Source organism: Budorcas taxicolor, chromosome 11, assembly GCF_023091745.1.
Source record: "Budorcas taxicolor isolate Tak-1 chromosome 11, Takin1.1, whole genome shotgun sequence".
NCBI lineage: Eukaryota > Metazoa > Chordata > Mammalia > Artiodactyla > Bovidae > Budorcas > Budorcas taxicolor.
The window spans coordinates 96,444,367-96,465,400 of NC_068920.1; the positions used below are offsets into that span (position 1 = coordinate 96,444,367).

The 21,034-nt window shown below is 40.1% G+C and overlaps 1 protein-coding gene across 1 annotated transcript in view; it reads left to right on the forward strand.

The window, feature by feature from the left end:
- ACYP2 (acylphosphatase 2) overlaps nt 1-14,985 on the forward strand; it is a 185,239-nt gene extending 170,254 nt beyond the window's left edge. Inside the window, exon 4 of the mRNA XM_052648828.1 lies at nt 14,380-14,985. Within this exon, the coding sequence (XP_052504788.1) occupies nt 14,380-14,494 (115 nt within the window). The 3' untranslated portion in view covers nt 14,495-14,985. The remainder of the gene's footprint in view (nt 1-14,379) is intronic.
- The last annotated feature ends 6,049 nt before the right edge of the window (nt 14,986-21,034 follow it).

Consider the following 21,034-nt stretch of genomic DNA (forward strand, 5'->3'; position numbering starts at 1 on the left):
CAGGACTTACTAGGATATGCTTCAGTATAGTCCAAGTGAAGAGAGAGTGTCCTCAGGAACAAAGGAACTGTAAAGAAAGCCACAGTCTCATTAACCTGTGTGAGGCAATGAGGTATTAAGTGAAAAGCAGTGGGTGGTCGAGTTCTTTAAAAGGTGTTCAGTATTGCCATTTCAGTGTTTTCTAGGGAAGAAGGTTTTATCATATGTCTCCTAGGCCAAAATACACCTACACTGGAGAAAGAACCATCTATTGTAATTCTGTTTCATTAGTGTGCTTCCCCAAATGGAAAATTTGTATAGATAAGATGATATATTTGACAAATAGAGCACCCAATATAAATGAAAACATGGTATTACATTTTTATAAATTGATCTATGAATTTGGTTACTATGCACTTGTTCCCCTGAACTTGATCATTTCAGAGAAAGCTTTTAAGATCAATTTGCTAGACCACTGAAGACCACTGGCGTCTCCACCAATGTAATGATGCCTCACAGGAGTCTACAGGAAGCTAGCTACTGTCTTTGATGTAAGTTTAGCTGTAGCAGGAAATAGTGTGTGAAGAGAAGAGGCTCCCAAACGTTGAGTCCTCACCTGGCTGACTGCCAGAATAAATAGTGCTTTCTAGACCCAGTGTCAAGGAGTCTGGTTTCTTTCACAGTGGGACCCATCTTCTGGCTTTAGCTTCATGGTTATAATTTCTGAGACCTCAGAAACTTTTAATGCTATTCAAATGCAAACATCCCACTCTGAGTTTGGATTTATATGCCTAGTTTGGATAGCCTCATCTAAAAGTCACTTTGAAAACTAAATATGACAGCTGCTTACTATGTATGTTGCTTTCAGTTCAAAAGAAAGTGAAGTGTGAAGTTGCTCAGTTGTGTCTGACTCTTTGCGACCCCATGGACTATAGCCCACCAGGATTCTCTGTCCATGGGATTCTCTAGGCAAGCATACTGGAGTGGGTTGCCATTTTCTACTCCAGGGCATCTTCCTGATCCAGGGATTGAACCTGGGTCTCTCACATTACAGGCAGATTTTTTTTACCATCTGAGCCACCAGGGAAGCCCCTCAGTTCAAAAGAGGGAGATGTAATTAATTAAACTGCATTCTGATTCTAATACCAGACATTCTCTAATCTCCATCAGCACCACTTTCCCTGGAGGTGGAGGACCGCAGTGCCAGAACCCCCTCCACCCTCCCCCACCCCCCACAGTCCCAATTTCAAGGCCTGGGTCAGGAGGGTAGCTGTGGAGAAGGCTGCCCTGTAGATACATGTTTTTATGACCTCAGAATGATGTGTGTCTCACTGTAATGGAAAACCTATCTAGCAAAGTCAGTTGTAAAGTAAAACTCTGTAAATAAATCTCCACACCCCCTTCCAATGATTTCCTTCATAAAAATCAAGGGAACAGCATCAAGGAGAAAAAGAAAAAAAACACAACCCTCACAGCTTTGTGTGTTTATATTAATACTTCACTTTGTTCCCAATACAACTCGAAGTGATTTGTGAGGCTATGTAAAACTGTAACAGGAGAGTGCACATTTACAAGTGAGAAAAGATTGAAAACAAGGGTGGGGACATAAAACAGAGCCAGCAACAAAGCTTTTAAAAATGTCTGAAATAATGGGCTCTGCGCTGGGTGGGTCACAGTTTGGCTCGAAACTATCAGCCTATCAGCCAATGGCATCGCCCCAACAACTCAATTTCCTGGTGAGCATTTTGGGGGAGTGGAGAGGTCAGGGTGAGGGGTGGCAGGGGGGATACAGGCGAGTCTGGCCAACTCCCTTCTAATTTGGCTGCATGTAGGAGTAGATTTGAACACATCCGGAATAGAAAACATCCTAGACTGTGTGTCCTTAAAGCACTCCTCCTCGACTGTTGTTCGGAGGCAAGATGCTTGTAAATATTGGAAGACACTGAATTCAGAGAAGAGGCAAGCTCGGCTTGCCAAGAACAGAACCTTAACGTTGTGTGAAGCTCTTGTGTCTCTCTTCTTCTCCATAATCTGACAGCTCTAGAGACTGATCTGTTCTTGTCATCTTCATTTCTTCACTTCCCCCTCACTCCTAAGTCCACTCTCATCAGGATTTTACACCACCACGTGACTGAAGCTGATCTTGGAGAGGTCTGCAAGGTATCCTTCAGTTCATCTTTCACTTGGGTCTCAGGAGCATTTGGAAGTTGACATCTCTCTCCTTAAAAATATTCTGTATACGTAGCTTTCCTAATGTTGCAGGAAGTGGAACCCTTTCAAGGTCCAAGAGTGGGCTCTTGTCTAACACTTGGAAATGAACTGTCCGAGGAGACACATGTGCTGACAAAGCAAAAGACCTTATTGGAAAGGGGCATCTGGGCAGCGAACAACAAGGTAAGGGAAGCCGGGAGTCCTGCTCAGCCACCTAGCTCAGGACTTATGGTGAAGTAGTTTGTAGGTTGCCTCTGGCCAGTCATCTTGCTTGGCCCAGTATTGGTCTGACTCAGGGTCCTTCCTGAAGGCATCCACATATCTCAGCCAAGATGGGTTCTAGTGTGAAGGATTCTGGGAATTTGGAAGGATATATTATGGGCTGGCATCCTCCTCCACCACCATGTTCCTTATTGGGACCTCCTATCAGGAGACAGTTCATGCAAGTGGTTACCATCGTGCCTGGCCAAGGCAGGAGGTTTCGGTCATCTGTTCCCTAACACTAACACCACACTTCATGGTCATCTCCCTCTTCTTTGGTACCTCTTTCTACCTGTCCTCTATCTGCTTCTGATGGGCCACTTGGCCCGTCAATGTTGGTTTTCCTTGGGATTCTGTTCTAGTGGTAAGAAGAAGTCCAGATCAGAAAGAGTTTACAAAACTGTTGTTATCATATAGGACAAGGAAAAATATATATATATTTCTAATCTTTTGTACCCCATAGTGTAGAGTTTTATGAAGTTCTTGTTAACTGGATATCAGCACTGCCTGCATGCTCACTCAGTTGTGTCCAACTCTTTGCGATCCCATAGACTGTAGCCCACCAGACTCCTCTCTTCATGAGATTTCCCAGGAAAGAATACTGGAGTGGGTTGCCATGCCCTCCTCCAGAAGGATCCTCCCAACTTAGGTATCAAATGTGCGTTTAAGTCTCCTGCATTGACAGGTGGACTCTCATCCATCGAGCCCCCTGGAAAGCCTCTAGAACTAGACTAACACAGGAACCACTAGCCACGTGTGGCTGTTGAGCACTTCAGTGTGGCATGTTTGAATTGAGATGAATCATAAACGTAAAATAGATTTCAAAGACTTGACATAAAAACTATGTAAAATAGCTTGTTAATTTATTACTTATATAGATTATATCTCTTTATTTTGGATATATTGGACTAGATAAAACATTGCTAAAATTAGTTTCACCTATTTAATTTTACTTTTAACGTGGATCCTAGAACGTTTAATTATACATGAGGCTCACATTACAAGGCTGTTGGACAGTGCTACCGTGTAGAATTTTAACAAGTTCTGCATCTGTTAGCAAGTTTCATTCAGCATTCCTGATTGTGTGCATGAATATATCCATGTATGTGTGTGTCTAAATTCTCCTTTGAATCAGAATCTTCCAGGTTCCCTCATTAATTAATGTATTGAATAGAAATCTTTGACACATCATATTGTATTTGCATGAGAATCACAGTTTTAACAGCTTATACTTTAGCAGCCAATTCGATGGAGTTGCTCCAACAGGCCCATTCAGATCTGTTCTTCTAGCCCTTCCGTGGTTTTGTGAGGAGTTAATTCCCTCTATTAAACTCCATGTACACTGGCTAAGGTGGTTTCCATTACCTGACTGATACAATAGCTAAAGGTTATTAAGTGCTTCTGTTGCCCTTTGTTCGTTAGTTGCTGCCATGTCCGACTCTTTTGTGACCCCATGGGTTGTAGCCCCACCAGGGTTCGCTGTCCATGGGATTTTCCAAGTAAGAATACTGGAATGGGTTGCCATTTCCTCCTCCAGGGCATCTTCCCAACCTAGGAATCAAACCCGAGTCTCCCACATTGCAGGTAGTTTTTTACCAGTGAGTCACCAGGGAAGAGTATTCTCTAGATAGTCTTTCAAACGATTTACACAGATTCTCGTTTAACCTTCATAACAATTCTCTGAGGCAGGCTACATACTCTCCTTTTCACAGATGAGGCACTAAGAGTTGAAGAAACCTACCCAGGATGACCAGTTGGGAAATGGTGGCTGGATTCACATCCAAGCAGAGTGATCCCAAAGTCCGCTCCATCGCCACCGTGCTCCAGCAATGATTTTCTTGCCACTAAGTGAAACAGATGAGCACGCCTGTCACTCTGTGGACCTGGAGACTGTGGTGTGGCAGAGAGGCTAGAGGTTTCAGTCATGCCTTCACTTTTGCCTTCTCCACATCTAGGCCCTTGATTCAGCTGGCTGGTTCTCAGGGTCCTGGGCATAAATGAGGAGGTTGAGTGACATGCCGTTTCCCACTGAAGCTGAGAAGCAGCTCCACCAAGAACAAGAGTTTTTACTAGCGGAGCTGCACCGAAGTGTGTGCCTTGGAGGCTCACAGTTTGCCAAGCAGGCTGTCCATCATCTTTAGCAAAGGCAGAGAACAATAAAATAACTGCTTTTAAGGGCCTGCTGGGTGTCAGACATTGCCTTAGGCAATTTATATACATTCTTTTTAATCCTTTCACTAACAGTGAAGTCGTATTATCCTATTTTAAAGATGAAGAATCTGGTCTCAGCTTAATTATGGATATCCTAGGATTCCCCTGATAATCACTGAACTCTTCACTAATACCTAACAGAAACTCTAGACATTATATCAAAATGCCTTCAAAATGCTTGTATTGATAATAAATATGTATTATTTGTCCACAAGTAACTGAACAGTGAAACTTGCTAAATAAGGAGAGTAGCAAAAATATTATATGCTGTCTTTCCATTATTAATGTTAGTTTGAAAGCTTGAAATGAGCAGACAACTCAATATTTTCCAGCATGCATCACGTTAGCTTTTAATTCATTAGCTGTCTTTTCCTACTGTCTGCTTTCTTGCTATGGTCTACATTTTATACTGGTGCTGCAGAGATATGTGAAAGGATTATGCTGCCCCACTTTAGTCCTAGGAAATATAACTGTTCTGAATTATTAATAGTATTGGCTTTCAAATGCTTTATTGATCATTTCACCTCTTTGTTTCAGAGAAGGATATTTGTTAGATGCGATTTTTTTTCCCCCACCACCCCAGAAGTTTACTATGTTTTGCAGGAAACACTAACTGGCTTGAGTTGCAGAACAGATGGTTCTATGTTGATTTCCACCTCTACCTGTGATGGAGTCTCCCTCCATGCCATGCTCCTGTATTCTTGCTCAGTGATAGGTTAATAGGGAAGTTTCAAACAGTGCTCTTCAGAGCCCTTAGGATTTCCCAGCGGTGCCTGAGGTGCAGTTGGTGGAAAAAAAAGGCCTGGGGTGAGGGGTGGGGTTCTGCACCCCCCACCCCAACTGTTCCCTTTTTCAGAGAAGCACTTCACTCCTGCTATAAGCATTAAGCTTTGGGGCAAGATTATGTTGGGAGGATTTTTTTTTGAAGAAGAAGCATAAAATTTTAAAAATTAATACGGCACATAAATAGTGGGTGTCTGTACATACTTGGGATATGAACAAAAATGTCTAAGGATAATCACAGTATGCATGAGCATATACAACCAACCGTGGGCTGAATCTGACTAATGTGGTGGCATGTCACGTGACTGGGTTTGCAGGATGGACTTGACCCTCCTGTGGTGTTCAAATAGTAACTGACTTCACTTAGAGTTCACTGAACGTCACTGAACTCTGAGTGAAGTTCAGTGACTATGTTTATTTATATAGTGAGTAAACTCACAGTCACAAGAAATACAATAAAATTTAGGGACTGGCAAAAATACATGGACAGACTGCACGAGTAAACTTTGTTCACAGGCTTATATTCAGGTTATTAGGTCAGTTCCCAGGTGGCTCAGATGGTAAAGTGTCTGCCCGCAATGTGGGAGACCCAGATTTGATCCCTGGGTTGGGAACATCCCCTGGAGAAGGAAATGGCAACCCACTCCAGTACTCTTGCCTGGAAAATTCTATGGACGGAGGAACCTGGTAGGTTAGAGTCCATAGGGTCGCAAAGAGTCGGACACGACTGAGCAACTTCACTTTCACAGGCCTCTAACTTCCTTCAAGAGACTGAATATTGTCATTATTTGAGTTATATCATAGGGGACGGCCACAGGCAAAATATTTATTCACTTTCTGTAATAAAAGCAACTATGTCTTTACCTTTCAAAGAGTTTTTAAAAAAATACACGAGGGTTTTGTTTTGTGTGAGATAAAAATCAAAGCGTTAACAGGTCATGCTCAGGGTTCCTTTCTGTGTGTGGAGTGCACAGACCCTAGGAATGCCCTTCCTCTCATGCATGGAAGGTGCAGACCTGGGGAGGGCAGAAAGGTGACAGAGACTCAATGCATTCAGTAAATACATATTGAGGGCCCACTCTCATTGGGCATCCTGCTAGAGGGTGGGGATCCTCTCTTCCTAGAATTTGTATTCTAATGTGGAGGAGGCAGGTAGTGAATACATAAACAATCATATAAACATAGCAATTATAGAATGTGCCAATTCCCATGATGCTCACAACAGCATGGGAGTGGGGCCCTTTTCAGCTACAGACCATCAAAGAAAGGTCTCTGGGAGGGCAGACGCCTAAGTGCATTTTAGAAGGCCACAGCTGGCCTCTTTGCTGGCTGCCAAGGCCATAAATATGTGGCACTTACTGTACTTGATGGCTAAGTGTGTGCCATCTGTACCCACGAATTAGAGACAAGGCTGTGGAAACCTGGAGGGGACTGAGAGTTGGTGACTCTCTGAACAGGAATAGAAAAACACAGCATTTTTAATTTATTAAATGAATAGATTTTTCCTTGGTCATTTAATATTTATTAGCATTGTGTTTTATTAATTTCTTTTTAATACAAAGATGGCCTGCAGAACACTTAAATGTAATATGTACAAGATCATTGTCCTTTGCTGTTTCATAAAAAATTGTTTTCACAACTGTGTATGGTTGTCATCAACTACGTAAGAAAGTGTATCCATAATAAAATTCCTTCTATTATTTCCTCATAATTGTTAAAGACAACATGATTTTGGGAAGAGAATTAAACTTCACAAAAATCAGTTTCATTTTCAAAATCTCTACATAAGGCACCTGTATTAGAGTGAAGAGAGAACATGGTTTTCAAGTAACATGACTTTTATCAATAGAATTTTCCAGTTTACATCCTTTGTTTTCTTTCTTTTTGTTTTGTTTTTTAAAGCCTGCCAGTGGATCATGTTGCTTAAATAAAAATATCTGAAAGATATATGCACACAAAGCCAACTCAGATTTACAGCAGAAATAATAGACTTCAATTTCTTTCGAGCAAGTATAACTCACCCAGCCATCCAACCGTCCATTCAGTATTTATGGAGTCTACAAAATGATAGGTAAAATATGCTGGAATTAGAGCATGTATTAGTATATTATGATCTTGCTGGCCTCTTGGCTGGGTGCGCTGTTCATAATTCAGTTTTTCCCTCTAGCAATTCTCTGAAAGGCATGTAAATAGCCAAAATATAGCTAAAAAAAAAAAAGTGACAGTGTGAGTTGCTCGATTGTGTCCAGCTCTTTACGACCCCATGGGCTGTTGCCCACCAGGCTCCTCTGTCCATGGAATCCTCCAGGCAAGAATGCTGGAGTGGGCTGCCATTCCCTTCTCCAGGGGATCTTCCCGACCGAGGGATCGAATCTGCATCTCCTGCATTGCAGGCAGATTCACTACCATCTGAGCCACCAAAATGTGGCTAGAGCAACTAACATAAAGAGCAATTTGAAATTATCCTGTCAATGTGTTAAACACTGACAGAATGAATTTAAAAACACATGGGGTGGTTAACCTAGGCATTCCAAAGAAAAGGAAAAAACTATTATATCACCAAGGAAGTTCAGTAAGGTATCTGATTACAACATGAGAGATCACTAGTTTCTGTATGTACCAGTTTAAAAATATGATAATTAAAAAGCATCTTGTTCACAACAGCAAGAAAACAGTACATATCTAAGTATAAACTTACCAAGAAATATACAGGATATGAATTGAAGCAAACAAAATTTTAATGAGGAACATAAACACTTGAACAAAAGTAGACAAAACAGTTATTTTTTTATACAGGAATCTTGAAGTTTAATAATTTTTCAAAGTAATGCAAAAGCATCAGTCAAGAGAACGTATTTTATAAAAGACATAATTTGGTTTAATTTACTATAATTGGTTTCCAAGTGTGTTTTTAAAAGCAGTCTACAAAGATTTCTTTTTTGTCTTGCTTTATGAGAAATAAGGGCTTCCCTGGTAGTTCAGTTGGCAAAGAATTTGACTGCAATGCAGGAGACTCCAGTTTGATTCCTGGATTGGGAAGATCCCCTGGAGAAGGGAAAGTCTACCCACTCCAGTATTCTGGCCTAGAGAATTCCATGGGTCCATGGGGTCGCAAAGAGTCATTATAGATAACACTGTATCATGAAGATTTTGGGGGATTCCCTGGTGGCTCAGAGAGTAAAGAGTCTGCCTGCAATATGGGAGATTTGAACATTGATCAGCAGATTGCATCTTTGAAAGGGGAGGTCAAATCACCCAGTTCTTTGTGAAAATAAATAAAAATTATTCAATTATTGACTTTGCTTGCTTTATTCATTTTTAATACTTCACCTTTATTCATAAATATTCATGAAAAGTAAAGTCAATATTGAATAATTTTAATACATATAACTTTTAAAAATTATTTTTCATTTTATATTAGACTATAGTTGATTAACAGTGTTAGTTTCAGGTATACAGCAAAGTGATTCAGTTATACATACAAATGTATCTATTCTTTTTCAAATTCTTTCCCCATTTAGGTTATTACAGAATACTGAGCAGAGTTCCCCGTACTACACAGTAAATCCTTGTTGGTTATCTGTTTTAAATGTAGCAGTGTTTATATGTCAATCGCAAACTCCTTATTTATCCCTCCCTCCAACATTCCCCCTTTGGTAATCATAAATCATTCTGTAAGTCTGTGAGTCTGTTTCTGTTTTGTAAATAAGTTCATTTGTATCTTTTTTTTTTTTTTAGATTCCACATGTAAGCAACATCATATGATATCTGTCTTTCACTTAGAATAACAATCTCTGGGTCCATCCATGTCTGGTGGCTCAACTAGTAAAGAATCCACTTGTAATATGGGAGACCTACAGAAGGGAATGGCTACCCACTCCAGTACTCTGGCCTGGAGAATTCCATGGACTCTATAGTCCATGGGGTCACAAAGAGTTGGACACAACTGAGGGACTTCACTTTCCCCTACCTATGAGTGAGTTCCACTCTGAGAGTGCATTTCTAAGTCCAATTTGTTCAGAAGTCCAACAAAGACAGCCTAGGTACCCAACTAACACAATCGGCTATATAGTACTGTACTGTAATGGGTTTATAATAATTTTCACACAAATAATACATATAAAATAAATACACAGTTTTTAAAAATCTTAACAGTACAGCACCTTGAAAAGTACAGTAATATGGTACAAGAGCTGGCATCCAGGGGCTGGCATCAAGTGAACAGGCAAGAAGAGTTACTGACTGGAGGAGAGAGAGGAGGTGGGAGATGGTAGAGCTGAAGGGTCGTCAGCAATAGAAGACGGAGGGCAAGCTGCAGTGTCACTCACGCCTGACGCTGATGGCACAGGTTCTGGCTCCAATTCTATATGTCCTCTTGAAGAAAGAGCCAGTGATGTCTGGGTGGTAGCTCTCCTCTTCCTGCCATGGATGATATGACAGCACTGGACTGCATCCTCAGTCTCTCTGCTTCTTCAGTGACTTCTTCCTTGTGCCTCTCTTTGTCCCTTCTCTGGGCTTCCAAGTCCATCAGGTCTTCATTAGGAAGCTCCTCGTGTGGCACAGCAAAAGTACTGTAAAGTACACAAAAGCAAAGCCACTTGTGGAGGACGCACACGCATGACATTGTACACCGCTCATCTGTCAGCGGACATTTACGGCTGCTTGACATTTAGGGTGGCTTGGCTATTGTGGACAACACTGTGCAATGAACACAGGTGCATGTATCCTTTCAAACCATTATTTTCTCTGGATATATGCCCAAGAGTGGGACTGATGTGTCATATGGCTTCCCTGGTGGCTCAGACGGTAAAGAATCTGCCTACAATGTGGAAGACGTGGGTTTGATCCCTGGGTTGGGAAGATCCTCTGGAGGAGGGCATGGCAACCCACTCCAGTACTCTTGCCTGGAGAATCCCATGGACAGAGGAGCCTGGTGGGCTACAGTTCATGGGGTCCCAAAGAGTCAGACAAGACTGAGTGACTAAGCACAGCATGGTAGCTCTATTTTTACTTTTTTAAGGAACCTCCATACTGTTCTCCATAGAGGCTGTACCAATTTACATTCCCATCAACAGTGCAGGAGGGTTCCCTTTTCTTTAGACCCTCTCCAGCATTTATTGTTTGTAGACATTTTGATGATGGCCATTCTGACTGGTATAAGATAATCTCATTGTAATTTTGATTTGCCTCTCTCTAATAACTAGAAATGTTGAACATCTTTTCATATGCCTCTTGGCCATCTGTATGTCTTCTCTGGAGAAAATTTAGGTCTTCTGAGCATTTTTTTGGATCGGGTTGTTTTTTGCTTCCAAAGAACCAGCTTTTAGCTCCATTGATTTTTTTCTGTTGTTTTGTCTCTATTTCACTTATTTCTGCTCTGATTTTTATGTTTTCTTTCCTTCTATTAACTTTGGGTTTTGTTTGTTCTTATTCCTCTAATTGCTTTAGATATAAGGTTGGGTTGAGGAAAGAACCCCATTTTAAATATCTATATATGCATCCCAGTATCTAGAATATACCTTTCATGCAGTGTTATTTATTGAAATGAATTAATGGGTACTGTTGGATTATGTGGTTCCTTTTCACATTAAAGGGAATTGGAAAACAATGACATCCCAATCTCATCCTCATTAATTATATAAAAATTTGTGACTGGTTATTTTTCGGCTAGAAAAACACCTCTGCCATTTACAGATCTGAGCCACCCCTATCAAGGGTAAGAGCAGCACATAAAGAGCACATCTTTCCAAGGGATAGATGGCTGGAACACTCCTAGGTGAGTAGGCAGGTCAGGCAACATGGATGGCATATGTGGAGCCATGGCATAGAGGGCCCCTCCACTTCTCTCTCTCATACACACACACACACTGGTTCCAGTTCCTCTCTTATTCTCTCTTGAGTCCATTCAAATACGGCTTTCACTCCACGAAAACTGTTCTATCAAGGTCATCAGTGACCTGCATGTTGCTAAACACAATAGTCAACTCTCAGTTCTCACCTTACTTAACCTGCCAGAATCATTGCCCAGACTGACATTCCCTCTTCCCTGAGGGCTTCACTTGACTCCCAGGACCCGCTTGCTCTCCCAGTCTTCCTCCTGCCTCACTGGATGCTTTCTTTTCCTTTGCTGGTTCTTCTTGAGCTCTTAACTTTGGGATGCCCTATGGCATAGCTTGTGGGCCTCTTTCTTTTTCTGTCTACATTCCTTTTCTTGGTGATCTCATCCATTCTTATGGCTTTCAGTGCTGTCTATCTGCAGACAAATTCAAATTTTATCTCTGCGGCCAAATTCAGAGTCCAGCTGCCTACTCGGCATTTTATTCAGATGTTTAATAGACATCTCAGATTTAACATTCCAAAACTGAACTTCTCACCTTTCCCCCAAATCTGCCCTTCTCACAGTCTCTCCATTTCAGTCCATGACAATCCTATTCTAGTAGCTTTTAAGTGTCATCCTTCAGTCTTTCTCTTGTACCCACATTCAGTGTGTCAGCGAATCTATTGACTATACCTTCACAGTCAGTATGTCCTGAATCTGACCCCTTGTCAACACTAACATGGCTCCTACTCCTACTTAACTCTTCTGTGTCTCTTTCCTTATCAATAACTTAATAGGGAAAATGGACTACAGCTTATAGAGTTAATGTGTGGGTTAAAGGAAACAGTAAAGAATTCAACACAGTGCTGAGCAAACAGTCAGTGCCTCATTACTGTTAGCTTTTTATTATTACTGGCCTTTCTGTTCTAGAGGATTTCAAGGAAATTTGGGAAAATTGAAGCCATCAGCCCTTTTCATAATAACTAAACTTTATTTTTCAACACGTGCAATTTTGATTTTTAAGATTTCAATTAAATAAGTTGAAGAAAATGTGTTACTGTGCTGATGGCTTATCTTCTGAAAAAGAAGTACACATTCACCTTACCCAGAAAAAATGTCACAGTAAGAACCAAAAAGAGGGTTCCAACAAACTGCTATTTGTAAAATAAATAAGATACAAGGATTTAATCTACAGGACAGGGAGCAGAGCCAATATTTTATAACTTTAATGGAGTTTAGTCTATAAAAATATTGAATCACTGTGTTGTACACCTGAAACTACTATTGTAAATCAACTGTACTCTAATAGTAATTGAAGAGTTAAGTAGCGAAAGGGCAAGCTTCGCTGGTGGCTCAGTGGTAAAGAATCCACCTGCCAGTGCGGGAGACACAGGTTCAACCCCTGGTCCAGGAGGATCCCACACGCTGCGGAGCAACTAGGCTTGTGTGCTCCAGCTATTGAGCCTGTGCTCTAGAGCCAACGCTGCTGAAGCCCAGGCATCCTAGAGCCCATCTCTGCAACGAGAGGAGCCGCCGCAGTGAGAAGCAAGCGCACCGCAGCTAGAGAGCAGCCCCCTTTCCCTGCAACTGGAAAAAAGCCAGCAGCAATGAAAACCCGGTACAGCCAAAAAGATAAAAATAAACAAACAGCATAGGGCAATTTGAATCACTGGAATCCGTCTCCAGCCCGTTAAGAGTAATTTTCAGCTAATCAGACAACTGTAGCTTAGAAAATATTTTTAATTCAAGGTTATTGAGATTGTTACATACGATACTGCATAGCTATACACACCACTAGTTTCACAACCTCAAAGACCTTTGGGGATATGAAAGTGAAAGTGAAAGTGAAGTTGCTCAGTCGTGTCCAACTCTTTGCGACCCCGTGGACTGTAGCCTACCAGGCTCCTCAGTCCATGGAATTTTCCAGGCAAGATTACTGGAGTGGGTTGCCATTTCCTTCTCCAGCGGATCTTCCCAACCCAGGGATCGAACCCGGGTCTCCCGCATGGCAGGCAGACGCTTTACCGTCTGGGCCAGGAAACTTAATGTTTCTATAACAACTGGGATAACAGCTATCATCTGTACAAAAATGCTTATTATTAACCTGTAGTCCCACTTAATTTTCATCCCAACTAATTATTAATAGGTAGAAAGATTCTTGAATATCGTTAAAATATCTAATGTGTCAGCAATATTACAGTAATCTTATTTTATACGAAGCATCTCAGGTAAGTACCCAAATGTATAAATTGAACAAACAATATCACTACTAAATTAAGAAAAAATATTGTACTATATAAGCAAAGAAAATTTCAGAACATTTGTCTCTTTAATGCAGTTACTTTGCTAATATGTGATATGAAATGGTTTTTGGATAAGATGTTCATCTAATTTTGTTCAAATATTTACATAAAAATCACATTTATTTTTTATTCCCTCCCTCATCCTGCATATATATATATATATATTCAACATGGTTTAAGAAAGATGTTCATCTAATTTGTTCAAATATTTACAGAAAAATCACATTCATTTTTTATTCTCTCTCTCATCCTGCATATATAATCTGCCGTGTCCTGGGTAATAAGAAAAACCCATGGTGAATTGTTTTATTCTTTATAAAAAATATTTTTATGTTGTTGCATATAACAGCTAAGTAATAATGACCTTGGATATTTTAAAAGGAGGGAAATTACTCCACAATGAAATCATCAGGAGTTGACTATGTTTAATTGGTCATTAGTTCTTCTTTACCCATATTTGATTATATGTTCAACTATGATTTTGATATAAAATTTATATTGTGTATATAATTATACATATATATATGTATATGTGAGAGACCCAGGTTCCATCCCTGGGTTGGGAAGATCCCATGGAGGAGGGATGGCTACCCGTATTCTTACTAGGAGAATTCTAAGGACAAAGGAGCCAAAGGGGTTACAGTCCATGGGGTCACAAAGAGTCAGACATGACTGAACAACTTTGAGAGAGAGATGTCATGTATATCTTTTATATTACATGCAGAAGTTGCTTATTATCACAGTCATTGTGAGATCATTTCAGCTAGTCCATATACACTAAAATGCTAATTTTTATTTATTTATTTTTTGTAGGAAGTCCTGGCTGAGCAAGGTTGGAAGTCCTAGTTCTCGCATTGACCGCACGAACTTTTCCAATGAAAAAACCATCTCTAAACTTGAATACTCTGGTTTTAATATTCGATACTAATAGAAAAGTTAAAATTGTAATGCTTATACTGTACAACAGAATAGACTGTATTCTTAAGTCTGCATACTAGAGTGACAGTAGCAGAATAGGATAAAAAAAGAAACTTTCTGTTCCGAAAGCTGCAACATTACGTTACTAAAAATGGTTGACAATGAAACAGTTTTAGTCAACAATGTTTTTAACCAGCCAAATTTAGCATTCTAAAATTTTAAATGTCATTACAAATTATTTAATATGAATATTTTATTTAAACTTGTCTCATGGAATCTTTAATTCTAAGGAATATTATGACACACATGTTATTTGGCTGGACATAAAATAACCACTTAAAAATTATTTTGGGGTATTATCTGAATTGAGTTCTAAAACCTCTGAATAATAATTTGTTAAAGTTGAGTACTTTGTTTAACAACAGCAAAATAACCAATAGTTTCATATAAATGTATATGATGATCAGCATAGCCTTAAAATCAATAAAGAGTTAACTTTAAAAACTGGTTGAATGAGAACATGATTCAGTATTTCTATCGGAGCTGCTTAATGTTTTCTAGGAACCATATTCTTCTGTATGGTGAACAGAGGAGTGAAGAAATGACAGTGGTAGTATATAGCAAGCAGCAAGGTTTATTATATTTGCAACTACCCATAATGGATGGCCTATGAACCAGAAAAGGGACTGAGAGTCTAAATAAGTCACACTGTTCCCCAAATCTGGGGACTTCCCAGGTGGCACTAGTGGTAAAGAACCCGCCTGCCAATGCAGGAGACTTTAAGAAATGTGGGTTTGATCCCTCAGTTGGGAAGATCCCATGGAGGAGGGAGGGCATGCAACCCACTCCCGTATTCTTACCTAGAGAGTCCCATGGACAGAGGAGCCTGGTGGGCCACAGTCCACAGGGTCACACAGAGTCAGACACCACTAAAGCGATTTAGCACAGCACATCCCCGAAATTTGGCCTGTCATCTGGGGATTCTCACATACAGATAATAATTAAGCCACATAATATTTTAAGGGTAAGTTTTATTTCTACACCACAGAATTATACTCTGGAGAAATGGAGAGCTTTAACTCAAATACTGGGGAATTTCAAATGTTGTAGGTACAATATATACTTACATAGGGGCTTCCCTAGTGGCTCAGATGGTGAAGAATCTGCCTGCAGTGCGGGAGACCTGGTTCAATCCCTGGGTAAGGAAGATCCCCTGGAGAAGAGCATGGCTACCCACTCCAGTATTCTTGCTTGGAGAATCCCATAGACAGAGCAGCCTGACAGGCTACAGCCCATGGGGTCACAGAGTCTGACGTGACTGAGCAATTAACACACATATTCACTTATTCCTTCAGTGATTTCCAAATTTTTGTAACAATGGAATCCATTAAACCAATTTACATGGAATTTAATACATAAAGCAAGTGGAAAAGGGCAACCATTATGACTGAAAATGGGGTTCTGTGGAGCCCTCAAGGCTTGGTCTCACTTTGCCTCCTGGATCTTGTCCCCTGCAATTGTCCAATAATTTCAAATGCCTTGGGAATACAGACTAGAAGCCGTCGTTCTATCTATGACGCAAAACTCCATTGCTACACTCCATGGCACAGAGAAAGAATTCAGGCCACTCCTCTATCCGCTGCAAGGTTATAATTAAGGAGATGAAGCATGGGCTGCCTTTGTTCACTCACAATGATTAATTTGATGATAATACCGATATCAAATGTACATAAGAGAACATGGCATTAGAGAATGACAAATTTTTTTTTTTTTTACTTTATTTTGCTTTATAATACTGTATTGGTTTTGCCATACATTGACATGAATCAGCCACGGGTGTACATGAGTTCCCAATTCTGAACACCCCTCCCACCTCCCACCCCATATCATCTCTCTGGATCATCCCCGTGCACCAGCCCCAAGCATCCTGTATCCTGTATCAAACAGACTGGCGATTCGTTTCTTACCTGATAGTATACATGTTTCAATGCCATTCTCCCAAATCATCCCACCCTCTCCCTCTCCACAGAGTCTAAAAGTCCATTCTATACATCTGTGTCTCTTTTAAACTTTCCAAATACACTTAAAGGAATAAAGAGCTTTCATATTGTTTTAATATCCTCATCAGGTAGAGAAGACTCTGTTGTGTTATTCGCTTGGGTTTTGCTCTCCTATTTCCCTACTCCTAGTTCAAGTTGAGTTCCTTTGTCTCAAGAAGGGTTTTGGTGCCAGATCCCCTGAAGACAACTTTTCTTCCAAGGTTTCATTTTAAAGGGGGCATTATGTTGTAAGTTGAGGAAAAAGACAAACACTACCCCTTTAGTGGATACAAGAGAAACAGAAGTGGCAAAAGCAAAGGGGGCAAGGAGATGGTCCAAGACTTTAAAGGCAATGGATTTCCCAAGAGATGGAGACCTTCCTCTTTCTCCCCAATAGCACCTCTGGGGGATGGCCAAAACAGAGAAGGGAATAGCTATGGTCCACCCAGAGAAGCTGGATGCAAGGCACAGGGGCTCCCAGCCCTAGCAAGATTGCTACCCCACAGGTGCTGCAAGACATCCTGGCTACAAGTGAACACGGTGGCCTGGACAGCAGTCATGGAACTGGTATGGACAAGAGACCAGAGAAGTCTTTCCTCAACGTTCTGTTTACTTTAGACTATTACATGAGCCTTTTGAGGATGAAAGATTCAACTTCCCACCTCCCAGCCAGGATGGGGCTTGAAGCAGGCTCAATTTGACTTAGAGAAAGTAAAACAGACATTTCTTACAGTCAAGTTGAAAATAAAATCTGTATCTCTTTACACATAGAAAGGCTAAATGCTTTTAGAAAAATGCAATCTCAGAAGTGACACCAATATGTCACTCTTTATTACCCTGATTTCCTTTGGTAGTTCCCTTCCCTGCTCTCTTCATAAGAAAATCACACTCTGCTAGCACAATCTTCTGACTGCACAAAGTGAATCACATTAGTCAAGGCTGCTTAATGATTAATACAGACCTAAGTTCTATTACTGGATGAAAAATGTTGTAGATAATGATTAAAAATGGGTGGCTATGAGTGGATAGAAAGAGAAAAAAGGTAAGGCAATTTAAAAAATGTGTTATCGAGACCAGACAGCACAGTGAAGTTAATATGGCAAATTTCTAACTGAACTTACACAGGGGGTTTTAAATATACATATCATATTTTATCTTAATATATGATGTTACATAATTTATCATATTAAACATATATTTTGTTTAATAACAAACCTTGATAGCTTTAATTTTTCCAAAATTAGGCATTTAAAAAAAAGAATAAAACAACTAAGCAAAAGATGGGTTTCTATTCCAATGACTGTCAGCCGGGAGTCTCTACACTCCACACACCCACACCCTCCTCAAGAAGCTACACACTGGAATTAGGGGAATATGATTTGTTAAAGCAGGTAACTATGTTTCATATTTATATAAAAATGCCTTTTTAAAAAGCTAACCTGAGAAGTAAAGCTCTTGACTGGAAACTGAAAAGTGAAAGTCGTTCAGTCCTGTCCGACTCTTTGCAACCCCATGAACTATACAGGCCATTGACTTCTCCAGGCCAGAATACTAGAGTGGGTAGCCTTTCCCTTCTCCAGGGGATCTTCCCAACCCAGGGATCAAACCCAGGTCTCCCGCATTGCAGGCAGATTCTTTGCCAGCTGAGCTACCAGGGAAGATGCAAAAGATGGATCCTTTAGCAGGTTGGGTGCACAGAAGAAATAAGGGTGTGGTAGAAATGGGAGATTCTTCTATTAGGAAAGCTGTGGGCTTCTAAGTTTGAGAAAAAGCAATTCAAGTTTCATCAAAGACTGGGAATCTCTGGGCAAAGGGGAGTTCCTTGCAGCCTGAAGAAGGCTTGTGCTTCAGAAGTAGGCACAAAGAGCAGAGAAGCACTGAAGGGGGAAACTAAGCCATGGGGGTGGATATGGCAACAACCCTCAGTAGTTGGACTTCGCTGGAAGGTGGTCACCATTTTTACAATGAAACATTTTCAACTCTATCAAAGGGATCTTTCAGAAGCACATGTCTCTAAACTCATAAAGATAACAAACAATCTACTTTTAAAAATTAGCTTATATTTGGAAATATTTTTCATATAGTAGCTCTCCTTGGCCTCCATTAACACAGGTATCACAGCATATTCACTACTTGTTAAAAGGACAAGATTTTCATGTCTGGAACTCATTTTGGGAACTGAAAATAGGCACCATGGTATGGTAGAGGATATTCTGGTCTAGAAATCAGGAGACCTGCATTCTGGGCTCAGCCCACCCCGGGATTAACTGTGTGCCTAGGTGCCCTCAATCACAAAGTCAAGAAGTTAGACTAAACTGGGACTTCTCCCAGGATTCCCATTAAGACAGAGACCTCCCAGGACATGGAAGGAAAGCTACTGAAGGGCAATGAAGAAGCTGGGCAGCTGAGAGCCCCAAGAAGAGCAGCCCTACTCTCCTTTCTTTCCTATATTAGGATTCTTCAGACAACATAGTTTGAGATGAATTCCGCCTCAAACAAAGAAACAACAAAGACCAAATCTAGTATCTTGGGTCTTTTCCAAATGTTTAAAAGTGCTAAACTCAAATGCATTGCCCATTCTCTTGATCACTCTTGTCAGTCAGTGTGGTAGGTGTACTTGACCTGCAGACATTTTTACTATTGTGACGAGTGAGTACATAAATTTTTAATTTTCATAGTGGCCTCTATAAAGGTCCACGGTAGTTAAAATATTCGTGAAATTAATGTTCTGTTGTCTTTTCTATTTTGATGTTACCAGAAAAAATAATATGTAAGAGGAAATACAAAAATATAATTAGTGGCTTAATGTGCTTTATAAGGATATCTTGGAGATGTCAACCTAACATTTAGAATTACATGTAAAAGGTAATTTTCCTTTTCTCAACAGGTTCAAGTGGTCTTGAATAAAACCAAAGTCTGATAAAAATGTAAAAATTTAGCATTAAAAAATCTAGTTGCTCTGTGATCTCACTAGCAGATTTTTCTATAAGGTGGGTTCTTGCCCCTCCTAGAGAGAAAGACTTATGACTTCTCCTCTGCTGAAAGGAGGGTAAACGTTCTTGGTTGAATGTCCAAGATACTTATTTCATCCTCAAACTACATTTTTCTTTCATTAGTTTTATTTTCCATGTTGCCACAATGAACTATGCAAGAATCAGTGAATACAATTTTCTAATTGTGACATCGTTTTGCTTTTCCTTCTAGTTTTTTTTTTTTTAATACTAGAAGACACATAGAGAAGGAAAAGATGCAGGAAATTCACCATATTGGAAATGGAGTGTCTGTTTCAAAACAATTCTAAAGAGCAAGGATCAGAGAGTCAGGTCATTCAATTATATGCATTAAGGCAAAATTTCCACTGAATTCAGTGCGTATGAATCTGGATTAAGAAGAACATGCCTGCAATATTTAGCCAGGAAATTGGTATAAAATGGTAGATGGTGTGTACAATTATTTCCAAGATGCAACATCTACACCAATCAGAAAAAGATGACCAGAAATCCTTCTGCTCAGGTATTATTTTCCAGGGTAGCAAAAAAAGAGAATCCACCCATCTCTCCCGTCTCTCGTCCCAACTGCTATTCCTTCTCCATTATTTAGGATAACAAAACTAAATCATAGCACACATGGGAGAGAAGCAACAGGTAGTAGCTAACTGGGTAGTCCCTTTACTGAAAGTATGGAAGCCAAGGAAAGGTAACCTTACAAGGGCTCCTTTTATAATTACTCAGACTTTATACATGATTTTATATATCCTGTATCTTTGATGTATCTCATCATTTTTTTAAATTTAAGGTTTCTGAAAATCTCTTAGCAAAACAGTAATAAAATACTGGATTAGAGCAGATCAACCATTCTCAGGTTTTAGACCCAAGAGGAATTCACTCCATCTGTTGCCAAATGCCAGTGTATAACCAAACTCTTTTCATTCAAAGATGAATAAATGGGAAAAAAGTCAGCCTTGAAATTCAAAAAAGCACTATAGCCAAGGTAAAATGGAATAACAGCCGTTAGAGTCAGAGGAAGTACCTATCTCAGTGTTATTATAGGAAAAAATAAAATTTAAGGAAATATCTGCATATATCCTCAATAGGGTATAATGAATGTTTATCTTTACAAGAGGAGCAGGGAGCCATTGAGGAGAAAATGTTCAAATTAAAAGATATGGATTAAGGAAAATTAGTTGAATATAAGGGCTTCCCTGATAACTCAGTTGGTAAAGATTCCACCTGCAATGCAGGAGACCCCGGTTCAATTCCTGGGTCAGGAAGATCCACTGGAGAAGGGATAGGCTACCTACTCCAGTATTCTTGGGCTTCCCTTGTGGCTCAGCTGGTAAAGAATCCACCTGCAATGTGGGAGACCTGGGTTCAACCCCTGGGTTGGGAAGATCCCCTGGAGAAGGGAAGAGCTACCTACCCACTCCAATATTATGGCCTGGAGAATTCCAGGGACTGTATAGTCCATGGGGTCACAAAGAGTTGAACACGACTGATCGAATATAAAAATTA